Source organism: Hyperolius riggenbachi, chromosome 1, assembly GCF_040937935.1.
Source record: "Hyperolius riggenbachi isolate aHypRig1 chromosome 1, aHypRig1.pri, whole genome shotgun sequence".
In the NCBI taxonomy this organism is placed as follows: Eukaryota; Metazoa; Chordata; class Amphibia; order Anura; family Hyperoliidae; genus Hyperolius; species Hyperolius riggenbachi.
This window is the reverse complement of record NC_090646.1, coordinates 456,876,000-456,898,976: the sequence shown is the minus strand read 5'-3', so window position 1 is coordinate 456,898,976 and position 22,977 is coordinate 456,876,000. Positions and strand designations below refer to the sequence as shown.

The following is a 22,977-nucleotide window of genomic DNA, read 5'->3' as shown; positions in this document are numbered from 1 at the left end:
CTGCGGATAACACTGTATATACATAGCCGGCCTTCGACCTGAGCGACCGGAGCGGTCGCTCAGGGCGCCGGCTTCTAAGGGGGCGCCTATAGCTAGTTGCCTATACTGAGGGCACCTAAACCTGATTTTCTATACTGGGGGCATCTATAGCTGGCTACCTTTACTGAGGGCACCAACACCTGGCTACCTATACTGGAGGGACCTACGCCTGGCTACCTATGGGGAGGATGGAGAGAACTTCATCTGACTTCCTATACTGGGGGCACCTATGCTTGGCAACCTATATTGAAGGTACCTACACATAAGATCCTATACTGGGGGCAGTACTGGACGAGCTAGGCTTGTCCAGAGTCACTGGAGGCCACCGCTCAGGCCCTGCTGGGCCGATTTGAATAATTATTTTTTTTTGAAACACGTAGCTAGCACTTTGCTAGCTGCGTGTTTCTCCAATCGCCGCCGATCCGCTGCGTAATAGGGGGCCCCCAGACCCCGTGCGCAGCCTGGCCAATCAGTGCCAGGTAGCGCTGAGGGGTGGATCGGGACTCCCTATGATGTCACGACATAAATGACGTCGATGACATCATTCCGTTCGTCGCCATGGCGACGAGGAAAGCCCTCAAGAAAATCCCATTCAAACCGGGATTTCCTGACGGGCATAGGCGCCGGCGGCGATCGGAAGGGTGGGTGGGAATTGGAAGGGAGGGGGGTATCATGTAGCTAGCGCTAGGCTAGCTACATGATTGAAAAAAAAAAATTAGGTATAAAAAAACCATGCGCAGCTGTGCGGCTGCGCATAATCAGAACTTCCAGCAGGTTAATAGTATTTTTTCTATTATACATATGTGACGTGTCACGGAGATCTGAGCATTTGTGTCACAATGTCAAAAAGGTTGGGAACCACTGTCCTTGGAGTAAAGGTGAATTGTATATGGGTCTGTGTGTGTGCGTGCATATGTGTGCGCGCATGCAGGAAGAGGATGAGGGGGGGGGCACAAAAATCAGGTTTCGCTCAGGGCGCTGTGAAACTTAAGGCCGGCCCTGTCTATATATCTTATCTAAAGTTTACACAGCAAATCTAGCTGCAAACAGCTTTAATAGAATATGATTCTTTCTTCCTGTGATATGACAGCAGCCATGTTGTTTGTAAACATTACACAGAGGAAGGCTTATCTGCATCTTGAGGAAAAAAACCTAACCCCCCCTTCTCCTCCCTCCTCCCTCTGCCTCTGAAATCTCTGGCAAGTAATACCTCCCCTCCTCCTGCCCAGACTGAGATCCCATGAGCCCTTGCTATTGTCTGAAAGTGCCTTGGCTCTCTGAAAACCTGCGGGCTTGGCTTGTTTAGTTTATAGAGAATTAGAGTATTAAAACAAAAACAAAAAAGTATTTGGCTTGAGGAATGTCCTATAAACAATAGGAAAGGAACACAATTATGCAATGAGTAAAAGTTCATCTCGGATCCACTTTAAGTGAGTAAAACATCTCCCATGATGAACCACTGCTGAATATTCAAATCATCTCTTTATGCCAATAAAAGACAGATAAACATTCAGAGCCGATGGTGTACAGTGTTTCAGAGCCATTCTAATCCAACACGTATACAGCTGTTTCAGCGTTTTTGCTCCTCATTAGTGCATTTCCCCTGGTAAAAAAAAAAAAAGCACTGACAAAACCACTTACCTCCTTTCTTCTTACTACATATGCATCTGTAAAGCTGGTGTGAGCCATCTGTTTATGAAAAAAGGGCGTCCGGAAACTGGGCACCGGGAAATAGCCAATACTAGAATATTGGTACATACTATTTTACAGTAGTAATTTTCGATAGCAAAATATCAGTAAATGTTAGATATTTTACTGCAGCTAAACCTAACCCTATTCTCACACAGAACCCTTCCCCCTCCACTGCCCTACCTTAAAAACCCCTCCTTCTGACATCTAACCTTAACCACCCGCCCCTAACGCAAAGAAACCTAAACATTGAGCTCCGCCATAAGTACCCAGAGAGATAACGTTATAAGGAATAGCAGTTGCTGGGGCCTCTGGCAGTGCCCAAACTTCCGCGTCTCTCAGGCACCCAAAGTTTGTGTTTCCCCTGACAGTGTCTGGATGGAGCTTGTATGGTTTATCACATTCTGATCTCTACAGACATTTTTAGGATCCCTACAAAAAAAATAAAACAGTCACTATCATTCAATATATTGATCTCTATCACAGTAATAAATTACCCTGTAAGCGTGCCATAGCGGTCCATTATAAAACCGGAAGAGTCCAACAAGGTCATCTAGGAAGCATTTGCAGCTAACATCAGCAACATCCATTGAGCATCCAAGTGCCTTCAATGAGAAAAATAAACAGTGAAGGGAAACTTACAAAATCGAGGAAAATAATTTAAAGGGTAACTCTACTTTAGCACATTAGTTTGTTCACAATATGCAATCCCAATACATTTGTAACCGTATGTTATTACAAATCTCTTAATTTCATAGCAACAAAAGAGCATACATTTCTGAGAGCACGATGCACTGGAGTAGGGTAGCTGGATAGTGTAATGGTTATTAATATTATTTATATAGCGCCAACATCTTCTGTTGCACTGTACAAAGTATATTGTCGTCACTTAACTGTCCCTCAGAGGGGTTCACAATTTAATCCCTACCATAGTCATATGTCTATGTATGTATCGTGTAGTGTATGTATTGTAGTCTAAGGCCAATTTAGGGGAAGCCATTTAACTTACCTGTACGTTTTTTGGATGTGAGAGGAAACCGTAGTGCCTGGTGGAAACCCACACAGACACTTGGAGAACATACAAACTCCTAACAGATTGTGCCCTGGCTGGGATTCGAACAGGGGACCCAGCGATCCAAGGCGAGAGCACTAACCACTAAGCCAGCATGGCTAAGGACTCTTCTTGTTCAGTAAGCCTGCACCTATTCAATAAGGAAACCTTGGGCAAGACTCCCAAACACTGCAACTGCTTACTGTGCATGCTCTTGTGGCTGCAGCTCTGGCCCTTTCAGTCTGCAAGGAGAAAAGTGTGATATACTGGAAATGTTTTGTGTCTTGTCTATTGACAATGCAATGGTAAAGTTAATAATAGTCAACCATTATTAATGCCAGGGGAGTACAGCCCGTTAATATATTAGCACCCTGTGTGTTACTATAGCAACGCACATTAACTGGCAGTGCTCCCCCCGGCATGAGTAATGGTAAAATTGCCGTGCAACTTTACCGTTGCATAGTGCATCAGAAGTTTTATGATATTTTGGATCATGAACTGATCTGTGCTTTGTGTATGCTCTCGGATTCTCCAAGATGATCCAGTTAAAGCAGCTTTGTAAGAGTAAACGTGTTTTTGGTGGTTTCCACATACACAGTGCGGAAACAGCAGGAATCACCAGACTAAGATCAGGAAACCGTATAAACTGACACAAAGAAATTGCATAGTATGTGTTCACTCAGGGGGAGGGCGTACTGTGCTGTCTTTACATACTGGGGTGCAGTTGGTAGAACTTCCAGGCAACGAGTGTGCTTGGGGCACTGCCTGTAGTGCTCCCCTTTCCTGGGGGCACGAGGAGGTCTAATCGCGGCCCTCCTGCTAAAAAGTTGCAATTTACATGGTCCAACTCCTCTTAGTGAGATGAAGAGGTAGTGAATTTGGTTTCAGTCTTGCATATTACTGTATTGTAGATGCGAAGTACAGTAAAAACACTAACTAATGTACTCACCCACAAATATTCCCCATGCACTTGAATTGCAAATTTCAATTTTCTTAGTCTGAATAGGCTGGGAGGAGAGCTGGAAATCTCCGTCACACAGCGGACAACTCCTGCGATTTGCCCACATAGTAACTCCTGTTGGTCAATGGAGGTCTGAAAGCAAAGATATCAGAAATACAGTTAGGAGAAACTATACTACTAAATAAAGTAATAAATATCTCACAGTGTAAATGGTATTCTACAGTGTTTCTATCAGCTAGGATTGTCCAAGTTTGATTCCAATGGATCAGTCCAGAAGTGGAAAAGAGACAGCCTTGTGCAGCTAATTGCTCCTGCCACAAGCTTAGCGTTTCTGGACAGTCACATAGCAGCTGTACTCCTAAAAGCCTGTCCCCGTTACTCAGGCTGTGTTCCCACTTGAGCTGAGAACAGATATTTTCTGTCCATTCTCATCTCATTGCAAAACTGACAGTGAACGGCTCCTATTTTATATATAGCTGTTCAAACTTGTTAGTCTGCAAGGGATCTGTGAGATCCGCTATGGGAAGTGGGCCGCACTTCTGTGCCATTCGTGATATTCCCAGGCAGTTAGTGGTGTTCCCCCACATAGCCCATTGGGGGAAACGCATCTGTCCCGGGCCCCAGCCAAACCACAGTGGAGCATCCGAGCAGGCACTACGCTGTCCACTCCCGCTGGCCAAATGTGATACAGCTACAAGTGAAAACACAGCCTACGGCTTTAGAGAAGTACAATTTGAGCTCGTTGTCCGTTTTGAAAATTTTTTAGCTGGCTGCAGATTCAAACTAAAAAGGGAAATTGAATAGAAAGCTAAGATTTACGCAGCATCGCAACTTCTGTATTGTGTTTGTTTTTTGTTTTACAAAAGGAAAATGGGCCTTTAAAATGAAAACATATATAAAATCCTTACTGCAGGTTCATGCACTCAACTAAAAACATGGTGCAGCTCTGCGGAGAGTTTGTTTCTAAAGCTGGCCACTAATGGTCCAATTTGTAGCGAAAAATCGTTCAAGCGATCAGAAATTCTGATTGGATTGGTTGTAAATAATCTCCATTGGTGGACACAATCGATTATGAACGAGTGAAAAAAAATGTCGCCCGAATGAATTTTCGTCGAACGAAAATTTGGATTTTCTTGGCGGTCGTGATAGATAGGAAGCAATGATTGGTTAGTTGATGGTGTAGTGAACGATTTTTCGTCCGATCAGAATTTCTGATCGCTCGAACGATTTTTCGCTAGAAATTGGACCATTAGTGGCCAGCTTAAGAGTTCTGAAGCCAGTGAAAATAATGCCTGGTCTCCCAGAATGCTCTAGGAGTAGAATTCTGCATAGCTAAGCATTACTAGGAGCGTGAGGCTACATACCAATGTACAGCAATACATAGATATGGGAAGGGTTTCTGATGCTGAAACCAGGAAAATGACTGTAAAAGTGGGTATACTGAATAAGTTACTGCATTCCACTGTATGTCACTACAGAGCCGCCATGGAGACTGGCTGTAAAATGTATCTGCCTGTAGACTGTGCTAAGCATAGGCTGCATCATCTTTCTGGGTGCTGTGGAATTTGCTGGCACAATATGGTTCAGTTACAGATCAGCACTTTTTTTCTGGCAAAGGACAAAATCAGCTAAAGTTGTGCATCTGTAAAGAGAAGAGACAAGCATATTTCCTGCAATAGAATGCATTGTTCATCACAGTAGCTGGCTGGCAAACTGCAAACACAACCATGTTAGCATTAGTATACATGGAGTAATGAACGCCATTCCCAATCCGTAGATCCCAAAGCAGGGAAGACATTTAGAGGAACTTATCAGTGGCATTTGTAAGTGAAGAAAATGTATGCTTAGTCTGCTATGGATACCTTCCACATACAGCCATAGCAGTGTTTTTTGTGGAGTTTCTCAAATACGCATGCAAAGAATGGAGCTCCAAGACTACATCCCGTTTTATCAGTTTCGATTCTACTGGTCTTTAATCATCATGAGACATTCAACACAAAGAGCTTTATTTATCAGTACATTAACACACTTTGCTAAAATAGGAACAAGGAAGTTACCAATACTCTGCATGTTCTATACGATAGCAGGGCGCCATCTGCTGGAAGAATGATTACAAGCAGCTGCAGGCTTTCTTCAGAATGTAATTACAGATGCAGCAGAAATGTAATAATAGATTTTGCTCATATAAATATTGCATTGTATAAAGTATACATAACACTGATACATAATTACCCTTAAATAACCTCAGATTTGTTTCATAATTATAAATGTTACTTCCACAAAAGCCAATGGCCTCAATTTACTAAGCTAAACGATTGATAATTTACCTCATGGGTAAAATCTAATTTTGAATTCACTAAGGTGTTATAGATTTATTGAACGTTTTATCGATAAAACATTCGATAAATATATAACATCTTCGTGAATTCAAAATTAGATTTTACCCATGAGGTAAATTTATCAAATGTTTGATAAAGTGTTTGATAAAGCTTAGTGAATTGAGGCCTATGTCATCATACTGGTAGGAAGTATAGTACAGCAGCTTCTGGAGACTTTAGTTTAAAAAGGTTTTATGCTGACTGTGAAGGAGTGAGCATATAGTAAATATGAGGGCAGATGTGTAAGGTGGTAGCGTAGTGGTTAGCACACTTGCCTAGCAGCGCTGTGTCCCCAGTTCAAATCCCAGCTAGGAAACTATTTGTACAGAGTTTGTATGATCTCCCCGTGCCTGTGTGGAATTCCTCCAGGCACTCCGGTTTCCTCCCACATCCCAAAAACATATGGATAAGTTAATTGGCTCCCCCTAAATTGGCCCTAGACTTCGATACATACACTACACAATACATAGACATATGATTATGGTAGGGACTAGACTGTGAGACCCTCTGAGGGACAGGTAGTGACAAGACAATATATTCTGTACAGCACTGCGAAAGATGACGGCGCTATATAAATACTAAAAAAATAATAATACTAACACCACATGTAATGACCGAGTCAAATAATGTCCTTTTGTGTAAAGACTTTTTACTATACTGAAACTTCCCACCTAGGGAAGCCTGGGCCTAACTGTGCTCCCTGAAAAGTATTGGCAGCATAGCGACTCACCTGTCCCTACTGCGTGTGTTTGAGGCTTGACAAGGTAGAGCAGACAAGCTAAAGGTATACTTAGCAGTTTAGGATGTGTTTAGGGAAGGGAGAGAGCAGAGAGACGGCAGTCAGGACTGTGAAGTAGCATGTTTTGGTCAAGCATAATGCGTCACAAAGGATACAGTTCTGCATTAGAGGAGGTGTCCCCCTGTAATCTTATAGTGCACCAGGGGGTGTGAGCACATCATAACAGCAGCAGAAAAGAGCCATGGCTCTCATAGAGCAGTAGATTAAATACTGGTATATACACTTAATTCTGAGCATCCTACCTGATATCCAGCCTAAGAAAACGTGAGGCTCACCTGAGGAGGGTAGAAGTAGTTAATGCCAGCCCGTGTCGGGTCACCTTCCCCTTTCACTTTTGAGCCATCGTAAAGAAAGAAGTAGCTCAACCTGGATTATTAACAGAAATAAGTATGAGTCTGATCTGCCCAGCAGATGGTTTCCTACAAATGCAAGCTACATGATAAACATGGAAACCGTTCAACACAATAGGAAAAGATACATTTACTACACAGTAATTACACAGCAATCTCTGTAATCTATGGAGCAAACTAAAAATATTGAGTTTTTCTTAACAAAAGTGTAATTTCCTTATAAGAATGCCATGTACATTTTTCATTTATGTGTATTAATGTTTTTCATAGGGGCTTACAGACATGTGGTCAAATTGAGCCAGTTGTGTTAACACTTCACAGTGCACCTACTCATTTTGTTAGTCAAATCATCTTACTGCTAAGTTTTAAGTGGTAGCCCCACAGTAGTTATCCAGAGGTATCCTCCAGTAGCTGGCAGCTAGAGGATTCACTATAAGGTAGCTAGATGTGACACACACACACACACACACACACACACACACACACACACACACACACACACACACACACACACACACACACACGGAAGATCAAAGAGGCAGAAGAAGGTGCCAAGGTAGCGATCAGGCCAGAAGGGGCTGGAGGAAGACCCAGGTATGTATGATTATTTTTTTTTGTCTCTGGTACACTTAATAGAGAAATATAGTTGCCTGTACAATTGAGAGTCATACTAGCATGCTATTCAGAAGCAAGGACTGGAAAAAATGATCCTTAGTTGCCTATGAAAATTGTATAGGATTTTTATATTACTTCACGGAATGCCTTTACCAGGACTTGTATGCTTGGCCACAGCATCTCATTTGTGTGGGACACATCCTGGAGGATGCATTGATGCAATATTTTGGTATATACATCTCATTCTTCCTACTATGAATGTACATAAGCGTCTGGTTGGGTATAAAGCTCTTTATTATTCAACTGATCTGGTTATTTGTATAAAGTAATATATATGTATGCTTAGTCAGAGTTACAGCAGCTCCATAATTTATAGACTGGCAGACTGAGCTATATGGTATGTTTAAGACAATTCTAATAGTTTTGGGTCTTACTTTTATTAACATGTTAAAGGACAACAGTATTGAGACTAATATGGGGGCTGTATTTTTGGACTACAAGACTCGCTTTTTTTCCCCCAAAACTGTGTGTGGGAGGGGGAAGTAACTGTCTTATAGTCCAAATGCAGGGAGCTCCTGACTTGTGAACGCCTGTCAATATGAACCTCCAACCCGCCACAATGTTGGGGACTCCCTGTACTGTGCCCATGCAGAGGGGGGCAGATGGAGAACACAGGGGGACACAAAGGGGCATAGAGGAGGACACAAGGAAGACAGAGGTGGACACAAGAGGGACAGAGGAGGACACAGGGAGACACAAGAGGTACAGGGGGGCATGAGTTACAAATGGGGCATAATCCACAAGAAGCCCCTTCACCACGGATCCACCAGGTTTAGTATATAATTTTTTCCCCTGGTTTTTGTCCTCTAAGCCTAGGTGCATCAGATGGTCAGGAGTGTCTTATAGTCCAAAACATACAGTAATACATTCTTCTCACTGAGTGCAGCTGTAATACTGACATTAAAATGTTCTCTACTACATTCTGGAGTGTATTTTACTCTAGTTCTGCTTTACAGGATAAAATTATCCTATTGCAGAAAAGTATTTAACACATTTACGTGTGTATTTTCATTAACGTTCTATCTCCTAGCAACACTAATAGGTATTGCTGTCACCTTGAATACCTTTTTGCACATTTACAAACAGGAACTTCATAAGTGTTTCCTTTTTTACATAAAGCAAGTACATCAGAGTTAAAAGGACAGTACAACCTAATGAAAAGTTAGCTAACTGTGGGGCATAGAGGTGTGAATCTGCGGTTGGCTTCTTATATACAAATACATGTTAGTAACCAGGAAAACATGACATAAGGGCCCATATAAAATTAACTTGTTTTCTCCTAGGTGATATTTTTAAACTAATCAATAAAATGCCCTTTAACCACCTTAGCGGTATGGACGAGCTCAGCTCGTCCATTAACGCCAGAGGGTGCCGCTCAGGCCCTGCTGGGCCGATTTTGATGAAATAAAGAGCAGCACACGCAGCCGGCACTTTGCCAGCCGCGTGTGCTGCCCGATCGCCGCCGCTCTGCGGCGATCCGCTGCGAGTAGCGGCAAAAGAGGGTCCCCCCAGCCGCCTGAGCCCTGCGCAGCCGGAACAAATAGTTCCGGCCAGCGCTAAGGGCTGGATCGGAGGCGGCTGACGTCAGGACGTCGGCTGACGTCCATGACGTCACTCCGCTCGTCGCCATGGCGACAGGAGAAGCCAAACACGGAAGGCTGCTCATTGCGGCCTTCCGTGTTACTTTTGGCCGCCAGAGGCGATCAGAAAAACGCCTCCGGAGCGCCATCTAGTGGGCTTTCATGCAGCCAACTTTCAGTTGGCTGCATGAAATAGTTTTTTTTTTATTTACAAAAAACCCTCATGCAGCCGCCCTGGTGATCTTAATAGAACGCCAGGGTGGTTAAACCACCAGCAAGCAAGAAAATGCTCAAAACAGTTTTGATGGTGCTTTTTCATCTACTTTTTGGTACTTTTTCAGTTGCCAAGTGATGAAAAGTTATTTTAAATAGAAGATGAAAAATTATCTACTAGGAGAAAACTCACGTGAAAAAGTGAATCGCATACGGCTCAAGGAGTGTTAAGACAAAGATCACAAAATACCTGTTTTAAAGTAAACCGATAACTGTGATTATGCAACACATCTATTCCTCTTTAAAGGAAACCAAAGCTGACACAAATGTTAAAAACTCCTCCACCCACTTCCACTCTCACATAAAAGTCTACCTCAGCCTCCTGATACCACGCCCAAGGTCGGGAGTGCTCTGCACATGCGGACGATGTCAATCGTGACGTCATGCGCAGAATGCTTCCAGGTGCAGGACGTGTCGCCGGGTCAGTGCCTGCTCACTACTGTCAGACCCGAAAAAGGCTTAGGGCGGCTCTTAGGTGAGAGTGGAGGGGGCGGAGGAGAATGGGGGGAGTGGTGGGCATGAGGACTGCTTCACATACATGCCTGCTCCCCCCATTTTATTTAACTTCTGTCAGCTCTGGTATACTTTAATACTTGTCCTCCCTATTTTCCCCATGAAATCCACATAACATTCATCATGCAGTCAGTGTCATAAAAAAGGCAGTGCCACATGAGCAGAGTTGACAATAAAGCATAGTTGAGTTTTCTTTGTTTCTCTTACCATTTGAATATTGACTGTTTTACTGTATGTACGATTGCAAGCTTGTGACTGGAAACAGGTGCAAATGCAAAGAGTGGCATCTCCAGTTACTATAGAAACAATGAGCAGAGCAAAGTGCAGCAATTTGACGGTATCAGTCTCACAGCAAAGACTATGTTAGTTGACATTGTTGACCCCTGTTCTGATGCTGCTGCATTATTATTTGCATTTCTGCCCTCTGACGTTAAGACAACTGAAGTGAGAGGGATGGGGAGGCTGCCATATTTATTTCCTTTTAAACAATACCGGTTGCTTGGCAGCCCTGTTAGTCTATTTGGCTGCAGAACTGTCTGATTGACACCAGAAACAAGCAAGCAGCTAATCTTGTCAGATTTACGCGCAATCAAAATTATAAGTACAACTTGCTGGTCGCAGGAGGGATGTTAATTTACCCATGTCACAGCCTATAGCCGATGCAGCATCTGCTATAGGCCACCACATGGTTAAGTTAACCACCCTCAGCAAGTTGTACTAGTGATTTTGATTACGAGCAACACTACACTTAAAAAGAAACCATAACCAAGAATTGAACTTCATCCCAATCAGTAGCTGATACCCCCTTTTCCATGGGAAATATTTTCCTTTTCACAAACGGATCATCGGGGGGCTCTGTATGGCTGATATTGTGGACCATGGTGCTGACATCACACTGTGGGAGCCTTGTTGCATTGTGGGAAATAACAGCTGTTTACAGCTGTTTTCAACGGGCAAAAAAGCAAGCAGCATCTCCTTCCACTGACATCACCTGCCAGCAGTAAAAAAAATGTCACAATGTGATAAATGTCAGAATGTAAATCGGGGAGGGGAAAGATTTTACAATGGGAAAACACTGACTAAATAATTTATACATACCGTAATTATTGTAAAAATGAAGCACCTTTTTATTACATTAATTTCACTGGAGTTCCTCTTTAATTCTAACCAATACCGACTTGCGGTCTACTCAACAGATGCTAAGAAGTACACAAGGAGGTTGGACTACTGCTAATTAGAACAGAACTTTTGACATCAGTCACACACTGCTGATAAAATTAAAATTGTCAGGAAGCAAATTTGATTGACCCGGTTGCAAGCCGTATAAAGTTTTCATGCAATCTGGAATTATTTGAATCTCTTTGACCACCTGTAACTATGAACCACTATCATTACATGTGATCTTTCTGAAAAGGAAAGCAATGCTTATTACACTATACTCACCATGACACAGGCCTTGGTTCTGCAAAGGAAGATGCCATGAAGGTACTGGACAAAGGTTTGGCTAAATCACATCACGGCCACCAACCTTGCAGCATCCAGTTAGCAAACTCATATTCCCATTACTACCTGCAGAGGGAATCACAGTAGCATTAAAGGACACCTGAAAAGAGAGGTACAAGGGCTGTTTGACAAGTAGTGAGCCTAACATAATTAATAAAAATATTTGTAAAAACTCTGTATAGTCATAAAATATAAAGCTTTAAAAAACATTTGAAAGAAGAAAGTATATCAAATATATTTTTTTTAACTAAATTTAAAAATGGTATGTACGTAAATTTTTTTCTGATAAAGTACAGAGTGGTTTTCGAACGCCTTCACTTAAAGGGCCGAACACTAAGGAAATACATAAAAAGATGTAAGTACGGTAGTATTAAAGGATCATTCTCCTTTTAATGGCGTGGGCGTGGCTAAGCGGGCAGAAGGCGGCAGTGTGCAGAGGAGACGTCCTCAGGATTGTTTTATGATATGCCTGTAATCTTTTTATGCCTGTGAGTAGTACTCTTTTTTTAAATTGATCTTATTAAATGGTTTTACACTATTTAAGCCTGTTCAGTTGCAGTGGGCTGCGTATACACTAATTGTCCTGGAGGATCACACACTGGCTAAACATTGTCGTGAGGATCGCTCACCAAGAAGCTAGATAGCTGTCTGTGAGACGGGCAGCCGGTACCAAAGGTGAGCTTGGTCCTGTTAGGTGGCGGATCACCTTGAGTGAAGTGGTGGCCCCCATAGAGTCATAAGCACGGTGTAATCAGTGTGGGAGTGGTCCCCCTCAGAAATGTATGTGTAGCAGCCTACCCAATGATATTTCATTTTTTTTGAATTGTGATCTAAATCTGGAATCACTGTGAGCATTGGGAATGATCTGAAGCAAGTTGAAACTTGGACCTGGTGGTTACCTTATGCGCTGTTGGCTGTCTGTAGGGTCTGGGCAGCTACGACCAAAGGTGAGGGCGGTTCCTTCGGGTGGTGGAGCACAGGAGGAAGGTGTTAACCTCTAAACATCACACGGGGCCTAGTTGGTGGACGATCAAGCTTGGACTGATAGTCTACGCGATGATCTTGTTTGTTTCTTTTATCTTCTGAGGATCATTGGATATGAAGACGAGTGGAAGTATACTTGGTGGCCAATTGGTGAAGGACTTTTGCTCATGAGTGGACTGTGAGGCAGCGCAAATTTTTATATAATTTTTATTACCTATAATGGCCACCTTAAAACTACCTACAGACAGGGCTGTGGAGTCTGCGCAAAAATCATTCGACTCCAACTTCTCAAGTTTATGAAACCACCGACTCTAACTCTGACTCCAGGTACACAAAATGACTTACACTCCTTAGTCTAATACTTACCAGGGCTGTATATTTGGTACAAAAATCATCCGACTCCCAACTCCTCAGTTTATGAAACCACTGACTCCCAAAAATATTCCCAAAATAGCTCCAACTCCACAGCCTTGCCTACCGACACGAAAGGAAGGTCACAGATCATACAATGTTACATGCAGGGCTGTGGAGTCGAAGTCAAGGAATCTGAGTAATTTTGGGTATCTGGAGGTTTTATAAACTCAGCAGAGTCGGATGATTTTAGCACCAACTCCACAGCCCTGGTATATATTCGACCAAGGAGTTAGAGTCGAGGAGTTGGAACAATTTTAGGTACCTGGAGGAGTCTGAGGTTTTATAAACTGAGGAGTTGGAGCCGGATTATTTTTGTACCGACTCCAGAGCCCTGGTTGCATGGTATTCTATGTTGCAGGTCTATAGGTTCCACCTAATGTCAGCCGAGGTCAGTTGTCCCAAACTGAAAAATCATGAGCCTGAATGATGAGGTTACTTTTATGAAGATCAACACTGTAACACAATTCGTTCCTTGGAAAGATTAAGAACGTGGTAAGGTCTGACGTGTGATTCGTTCCCTTAGAAGGTTCCTAAACACTTTAGATTTAACTAGTGTGGCCCCAATACGCCTGAATGCATCTCAACTTTACTGTTCACTCCCTCACTCCAACGTCTGTCATGTGGCACACATCATCCCTCTAGACCCATCCATGTGACAGAAAGTGTTGCTAGCCAACAGGCTAGTGATGTGTCTGTGATGTGTCTGTGCTGTGATGTGTCTGTGGATCTTGCCCTGATCCCTGCCAATGGACAGTAGTCTAAAGAGTGTTCGAGGCTTAAGGTGCGTGCACACTTTCAATTAAACTCTACTGAGGTGGCCACTATATGAATCTAGTGTGTATACAGCGACCCTGATACATCAGCAAGAAATTCAGCCTGCTGGATCCTTTCGCCCAAACGCAGCCCTACACCACTGTTCTCTCTCGCTCCGCCCCCTCAATCATGCAGGTAATATCATCCCTCCATTTGCCCCAGCCTTGGCCACGAATGAGGGCTATGGAGTTGAGGAGTCAGGAGTCATAAAAAAATGCACCAACATCAAGTCTTAATAAATTTAAACTGTAATTAAAAAAGAAAATGTGATCATATGTTTTATTTCTCAGAAAACAGTCATCATAAATAACATATATACAGTAACAGAAGTGCTTCGTCCACAAAAATGAAATAAACCAATTCAAACAAGTTATTTGTGCTGCCGCAATAAAGCAGCCACCGTATTTTTAAAGTCAGATATACATATCTGATCATGACTGTATCTGATCTGTACACAGGAATCTTTAATATATAATAAATACAGGACGCATGCGCGGCTACACCAAGATGGCCGCATAGGCACTGAGCTCCGGCCCCGCACAGTCAGCTTACCGCCGCTCACAGCCTTCTCTCCGCTTCTGAATCACGGCAACATACCGGGATCCCTGCCAGAACACACAGGCGACCCGATGACGGCGAAATCCGCATCCAAATCGTCCGCACAAGCCGGCACAATGGATCGCTTCCTACGCTCCCCAGACAACCAAGATGGCGCCGGCTTCGCTGCACAGCCTGACGCAGCTTCATCCCCGCAAGCCCCCCTGCCTCCATCCTCCGCTCCTCTGACGGCTGAACTACTTGAAGCCACATTAGAGCGACACTACCGCTCACTTCATGACTCACTCCAGCAGGTAATCATATCAGCAGTCACTGACCTAAAAAAGGACATAAGCAGCCTAGGAGAACGCACCAACATCTTAGAGGAGAAAATCAATACCCTCTCCATACAGCATAAAGATATGGAGGAGGAACAGAAACTAATGCAACCTGACATCAAATACTTACGATCTGCGCAGGAGGATCAGGAAAACCGAGACAGGCGACAAAATCTGAGAATTAAAGTCCACCAATCTGAAGAAAAGAGGTGCACAAGGTCCCTGTAATGGATTACTCCGGAGTGCTCAAAGCCCAAAATTACAGTTCCTCCAAGCCAGTAATAGTGTAGACATAAGCGGCTGGGCACATCCAGTAAAAAAACCTTTATTGTATCCAATTTAAAAGAGTTGCAACCACAGCAACAGTGCAGCAGGAGAGAGAGGGGTCAGCATGCGAAGTGGTCGACAGCTGTTTCGCACCCTGCAAATGGGTGCTTCGTCAGACAAAATCTGAGAATTAAAGGTATTTCCATGTCTGTGACCCCTGATCGTCTAATCCCCCATCTGACCGAGCTTTTCAAATCCTTATCCCCAGACATCTCGGACGAACTCTGGAGAATGGATCGTGCCCACCGCTCGTTAGGTGAGAGACAAACAACATCACACAGACCTAAAGATGTGTTTATCCGCATGCATTATTATGAAGCAAAAGAGGCACTCTTGAAAGCCTCAAGTAATATCTCCCCAATCTCCTTTAAAGGAGACGACCTCACCATCTATAACGATTTATCACTCATCATTCTGGCGAAACGTAGAGCTTTACAACCGGTCACGCAACTCTTACGAGACGCCAGAATCACCTACAGATGGGGCTTTCCCTTTCGTCTCATTGTGAATCGAAACGGATCTGTCTTCACACTCTCGGACATTGACAATGCCCCCATGTTCTTGAAACAAATGGGCCTCCGCCTACCCACAAGTATTACCAATACTCACCCTTGTTCACCTTCTGAAATTTCTCCCCCCAGGAAGCTACGCCATATTGCTCATTCGTCACATATCCCAGTAGTCTCACCTACCCGACTACGCCTGAAAGAATGGACTCACAAGTCTCTTGATCAATGTTTCTCTATAGCCTAAGTGACCATCTACTGCGAGTTTCAAACTTAGGCCTCAACACTGCCTGGATCCAGGTTTTCAACTTCCTACACTTAAGGGGTACCTAGTTACGGGCCTCGTGTCGACTCTCTTGGTTTACCCACATGCTCCTCCGGAGAGCTGTATCTGAGGACCCCTGGACTCGGGAGGCTCCAGGAACTCTCTCTCAGCTCTCACTTGCACAACTACACTTAGTTGTCGCACTTTGTGACCACGATATTTCCAGTGGTCTGTTCTACCTCCCGCTGTTGTGTTTCTTTTTTGCCTATAGACATGTTTTTCTATCTACTTGGCTCCCCATCTTGCTCACTGTTAATGTTTCACACCAATTGATTGATGTTTCTTATCATGTTATAGCTGATTTTAGAGATAATGGTTAAGTTATATACTTTAAATTGCAAGGGCTTAAACATACCCCAAAAGAGAGGTTCTCTGCTGAGAGACCTACGGAGACTTGCCGTAGACATTGCCTTTCTTCAAGAGACGCATTTATCTATACAGGACTCCGTACGTCTCTCTAGTAAAGCATACTCAGACGTATATCTAGCCTCAGGACCTAAAAAAAAAGCAGGGGTGGCAATTCTGCACAAAAAAGGACTCCCTCTTCAAATAACCAAAACTATCAAAGACCCCATAGGTCATTATTTGATTCTCTTGGGTACCCTAGCAGGTAAACCGATCACCTTAGCTAACGTGTACGTCCCGACTACTAATCAAATTCCTTTCTTAACAAAATTCCTTACTAAACTACATAAGGTGGCTATGGGCACTCTCCTACTAGGAGGTGACTTTAATTTGGCCTTCTCCTCCACGACCGACAGGTCTATATCTCCAGATTCACAATCCTTCCCCTCCCACGACCGTCTTTCCAGGAAATTCAGGGCCCTGACACGCCAATATGGTCTCCTTGATCTCTGGAGAATCTCCAACCCTACGTCCAGGGATTACACCTTTTTCTCCCCTCCCCACGCAACACACTCCCGCATAGACTATTTTTTCTCCAAAATTTCCACCCTATCATCTCTACCCACAGCTGACATCCACCCAACGGCTTGGTCAGACCACCATGCTGTCTCAATTGAACTAGACTGGCTACACACACACCCCATAAACCTATACACTGGAGACTCAACGAGTCCCTTCTAAGAGATAAATCATTCTCATCCAAAATGATAGATGAAATTCAATCTTTCTTCAACACTAATGTCCCATCAGTTTCCTCACTAGGAATGACTTGGGAAGCACATAAAGCCTTTGTTCGTGGTCTTTTCATCGCTGAGGGCTCTAAACGTAAACGCCTTTCCTCACACAAATTATCTGAACTTACTAAGGCCCTTGGTGATGCATATAACTCCTACAAACAACTACCTACTCAAGAATCGTTCTCAAATATTTAGAAAGTAAAAATGGATATTAAATCCCTTCAATCTTCTCAACTAGAAAAAAGTTTGAAATGGTCACGACAATTATTTTTTGAACGAGGCAATAAACCACATACTATACTTGCCCGCAAACTGAATCCCAGGGGATCTTTTCAGGCGGTTCATGCTATGAAGGACAAAGAAGGTAATACCCACTACAACCCATCTAAGATTGCAGAATTATTCAAATCCTACTATGAACAACTTTATAATCTTCCAGACCCCTCCCATGACCCCTCATATTCAAATAAAGTAGTTTCCTTTTTAGAACAACTCCAACTCCCTAAACTAACTGAAGAGGAACGCACTTCTCTCAACGCACCAATTACTACTACTGAAATACTAGAAACTCTTAAATCCCTCCCTTCTTCTAAATCCCCTGGCCCAGATGGACTCCCCTATTCCTATTATAAAAATTTCTGAGAGGTTCTCTCACCCCACCTAACCTCCCTCGCAAATAAGATTATGAAAGGTGAGACTCCCCCCTCCACGTTTTTAAAATCCCTCCTAACGGTCATCCCCAAAGAAGGAAAAGACCCACAGCTTCCACAAAGTTACCGACCCATCTCTCTCCTAAATTCGGACCTTAAAATCATAACTAAAACTCTTGCCAATCGTTTAAATCCTATACTACCCAGGCTTATAAATAACGACCAAGTGGGTTTCATTTTAAATAGGCAGGCGGGCGATAACACCCATCGAGCGATAGACCTCATCTCACTTATGTCCCGCTCAGGCACACCTTCTCTGCTTCTTAGCTTAGACGCAGAGAAGGCTTTTGACCGCCTATCATGGCCGTTCCTTTTCCAAGTACTTCAACACCAAGGATTCAATGGTTCCTTCCTGACTATTCTCCACTTTCTTTACTCATCTCCCTCAGCCTGTGTAAAACTCCCTATGGCCTCTCCTACTCCCTTCCAGATCCATAATGGTACTAGGCAGGGCTGCCCCCTCTCCCCTTTGCTCTTTGCCATCAGCATCGAACCCCTTGCCAGTGCTATTAGATTAAATGTTGACATCTCGGGAGTCCGACTGGACAAACATGAATTTAAGATCTCTCTATTCGCGGACGATATCCTACTTACTATCACGAACCCCCTCATCTCCCTACCAGCTTTACATAATACCCTAGCCACCTACGAATCTCTCTCAGGTTTCCGCTTAAATCAAGACAAAACCGAAGCACTACCCATTAAAATCCCACCTGAACTTCTAGCCTCCCTTAAACACCACTATCCATACAAATGGCAAATCCACTCCCTGAAATATCTAGGCATACATCTCACACCCACCTACTCTACTCTTTACAAATATAACTTCCCTTCTCTTATTCAACAAATTCTTCATGACCTTCATAAGTGGACCGCCTATAAGATCTCCTGGATAGGAAGAATATACACACTAAAAATGAACATACTCCCCAGACTGCTTTACCTCTTTGAGACCCTCCCAATACTGGTTCCCTCCTCTCAGCTGTCGAAACTTCAATCTGCCTTCTCTAAATTTGTTTGGAACCACAAACGACCGAGACTTCGAGCCTCAATTCTTCTGTCTCCCAGAGAACAGGGAGGCTTAGGGTCACCCCACCTCCGTTTCTACTATCAAGCAGCTTATTTGCGTCAGCTGAGAGAAGGGTCCAAACTCATAGTACACACTAAATGGGGTCTCATTGAAGCACTTAGCCTGCTTCCCACCGCTTTAGCCTCTCTGATATGGTCAAATTCTCCCCCTAAACCACCTACAACTCAACTACTCCCTACCATAAACTTCACTCTCCAAATTTGGCGCTCAACATCTGCCACAGCTAATCTAAAATCTTCCCCCTCACCATTAATGCCAATCCTAGGTAACCCTGCCTTCCACCCTGGAATGTCTAAAGATTTCATGAACAGATGGCTTAACCTAAAATTTTTTAATCTATACGACTGGAAAGACCCACTTACAGGACTAATCCTATCTAGATCTATTCTAGAAGATAGAATACCCCCCACATCTTTATACACTATAGAACATTTTCAAACACGTCATTTTCTTCAATCCATATTACAGGACTCACCCTCTATACCATCACTCACTCCCTTTGAACACATATGTGACTCACAGGGTTATCAAAAAGGTCTGATTTCCCAGATCTACCATCTATTACATACTAAGTCTGGTCTCTCCATACCTGGCCATTCGTATATGTCCAAATGGGCCTCGGCCCTCTCTCAACCGATACACCTTGATGATTGGGAAGAAATATGGGAGAATGCTAAACAGTCATCTATGTGTATACAAATAAGAGAAAATATATACAAAATCATACTTAGGTGGTATCTCACTCCCGACAGGCTATCAAAAATATTTCCGGGCTCCTCTCACCTTTGCTGGAGGGGTTGTAATGAAAAAGGTACTTTAGAACACATCTTCTGGTATTGTCCTCTACTCTCCCCATTGTGGGCTGAGGTTGAACAACTCATCCAGACAAAAACGGGAATCCTAATACCTCTTGATCCCCTCTACATGGTCTTAGGTAAACCCCCCCCAGACACCCCCAGGCACACTGTACGTCTGATCTCCCATATTCTCACAGCTACACGCCTAGCAATAGCCACTTTCTGGAAAAATATTGCCCCTCCAACATTATCAGATGTTAAACTCAAAATAGAATGGACCAGGGACATGGAACGAATGACCGCATCTCTAAGAGGCACTGAATCCCACTTCCACAAGGTATGGAATCCCTGGTCTTCTTCTTCCCCTGACCTTATGCCCCCTTAACTCCCTCCCATGGCTATACTATACCGGATACACCTATCTCATCCCATTAAATGGAAGAAATTAGCCCATCAAACACCAGGCTTCTCACCCTGCCATCCCCTATCATTTAAGCCCCTGCTATCACCCACGCGAATCTCTACTACGCATGTAGGCCATTAAGCCTTTCTTCCTTACCATTACTTTTAGGCCTACACTAAAAGACTCATTGATCTTTGGTGTGACCCTTCTTTTAACTAACCCCCATTGATTCTTAGGTTAACAGAATCAACACTTCTATTAACACAGGTTATATTCATCCGATTTCTCATCTCTTACATTCGCTACCCCACAATTAAAACAGGAACAACATTATTCTCCACTCCTTAGTTTGTCATTCATACACTCAAATGTAGCTCAGCCAATCCTTTAACCCGCACGGTTCTCTCTATGTCTCAACCTGTGAATGCTGTTAATTTCTTTATAATAGACCTAGAGACAACTTCTATGATTAATCCTGTTTTATATTGAAACGTCTCCTTTATATTGATCATTGTTCAACTTCTGTATGTTTAAAAAAATCTTTTCAATAAACAAAAGTATAACAAAAAAATATATAATAAATAACATCTCTGCTGTAAGAAAAGAAGCCTGATGTGTAGGTGTGTCACTAGTAGGGTTTGTCAATGAGTTGCGTTGATGTAGGTTTATGCACATTTATGCGAATGTATGCACTCCCTTCACTCATGAAAACAATTTATTTGATATGTTGTTAAATTTGGAGGTTGGTGACTACAAATTAAGTTACTCAGTAGTACTATACTCTACATATGCACTGCAGGGATATTGTGAACACACTGAAAATGTTGTGTACACTTATCAAGGTGTTGTCTATCACCCATAAACCTGGTTCAGATCGTGCATGAAGAATGTGTAATAGAGGAAGAATCCCCTCATTCCTCTGCAGAGTACCTGCACATCACTCTTAGATGTACCCACAGTTAGATTGCCTAGGGCCTGATGGATGTTCTTTGTTCCTGTGTGCACCCTCTACAAGTACCAAGGACTAGTACATACATACAAAAATATACTAATGCCTAAAAGTTAGAATGCCCCAACACATTGTCTGTTAAATAAGATCCAATGTGTTCACTGTATCATCTGGGCTCCAGTGCACAGATCTGCCCCCCTTGCAGAAAATGGCTCTGGCCTTTTCTATATCATATACAGAAAAAGGCAGAGGTCTTTTTTATCCAAGGTGGCAGGACTACACCCTGGAGCCTGCCTGATATAGGACTCCAGTAAATCGTATTATACAGACAACATGCTGAGGCATTTACATTAGCAATTACAGGCTGGATGGCTGACAGGGCAGAGTGTCAGCTTCCAGCAGGGCTGTGGAGTCGGAATCGTGGAGTCGGGGCAATTTTGGGTGCCTGGAGTCGGAGTCTGGAAAAAATGCACCGACTCCGACTCCTAATGAATTTAAACTGTAATTAAAATAGAAAATATGATAAAATGTTCTATTTCTCAGATAATAGGCATCATACATAATTTATACATACAGTAATAGCTGTGCTTAGTCCACAAAAATAAAATAAACCAATCAAAATTAGTTACTTGTGCTGCTTCAGTAAAGCAGTCCCTGTATTTTTAAAGTCAGATATACACATCTGATGGTGACTGTATATATGATGTGTACACAGGAATCTCTTATATATACGAAATAACATCTATGCTGTAAGTATAAAGCCTGATGTGTAGCCGTGTCACTAATAGAGATGGTCAATGAGATGGAAATAATTCTGCGTTGATTCTGATTTATGCAAATGTACATGTACTCTTTGCTCATTAAATCAAATAATTTGATATGTTGTTAAAATTTGGTTTGGTGACTACGAATTAAATGGTACCGGAGAAGGATGAAAAGAAAGGTTTTATACATACCTGGGGCTTCATCCAGCCCCCTTCAGGCTAATCAGTCCCTCGCTGTCCACCTCCACCACCTGGATCTTCTGCTATGAGTCCTGGTAATTCAGCCAGTCAGCGCAGTCTGGCCGCATGCCGTTTCCATTAGCCTGAAGGGAGCTGGAGGAAGCCCCAGGTATGTATAAAACTTTAATTTCATCTGTCTCAGGTTTACTTTGTTACACAGTAGTACTATACTCTACATATGCACTCTCCACAGAGCCGCAGGGAATCCACTGAGAATGTTGTGCACATTGAACACAGAGGTGTTGTCTATCACCCATAAACCTCCTTCTTCCCCTGCAGAGTACCTGCACATCACTCTTACATGTACCCACAGTTACATTGCCTAGGGCCTGATAGACTTTTTACAAGTACTCTTACCAAGGACTAGTTTTAGTCTATGACTAAAGGGAATAAATATGTCAGTCTCCATATTCTTCTCACTTCAGTTGTCTTTTAAAATTCCTAAGCGTTGGCAGTTATGAGACGAATTTCATGTTACATACTTTCAACAAGATTGTAATATGCAAATTAGAGGAGTCGGTGGAATCCTAAACTGAGGAGTCGGAGTCAGTGGATTTTTGTACCGACCCCACAGCCCTGGCTTCCAGGCCAGAAATGTTTTGTTCCCAAAAGTAGGTGCCATCTTAATATAGCTTTAAAATTCCTAAGCTTTTATGTTACATACTTTCATTGGACAAGATTGTTATATGCAAATTAGAGAAGTCGGTGGAATATCAACTGAAGAGTCAGAGGATCTTTGTACCGACTCCACAGCCCTGCCTGCCACAGACTATGCCTAGGGTATTATCCCGATCTCTGATAAGAGGACAGTAATCCAAAGTTTGCTG

General features: G+C 43.0%; 1 protein-coding gene across 1 annotated transcript in view; it reads right to left on the bottom strand.

Annotated features, from left to right (window-relative positions):
- Window positions 1-22,977, bottom strand: part of HPS4 (HPS4 biogenesis of lysosomal organelles complex 3 subunit 2) — a 97,199-nt gene that overhangs the window by 52,889 nt on the left and 21,333 nt on the right. Inside the window, exons 2-5 of the mRNA XM_068246323.1 lie at window positions 11,752-11,877; window positions 7,193-7,283; window positions 3,729-3,872; window positions 2,226-2,333 (exon numbers count right to left, since the gene is read on the bottom strand). Of these exons, the coding sequence (XP_068102424.1) occupies window positions 2,226-2,333; window positions 3,729-3,872; window positions 7,193-7,283; window positions 11,752-11,789 (381 nt within the window). The 5' untranslated portion in view covers window positions 11,790-11,877. The remainder of the gene's footprint in view (window positions 1-2,225; window positions 2,334-3,728; window positions 3,873-7,192; window positions 7,284-11,751; window positions 11,878-22,977) is intronic.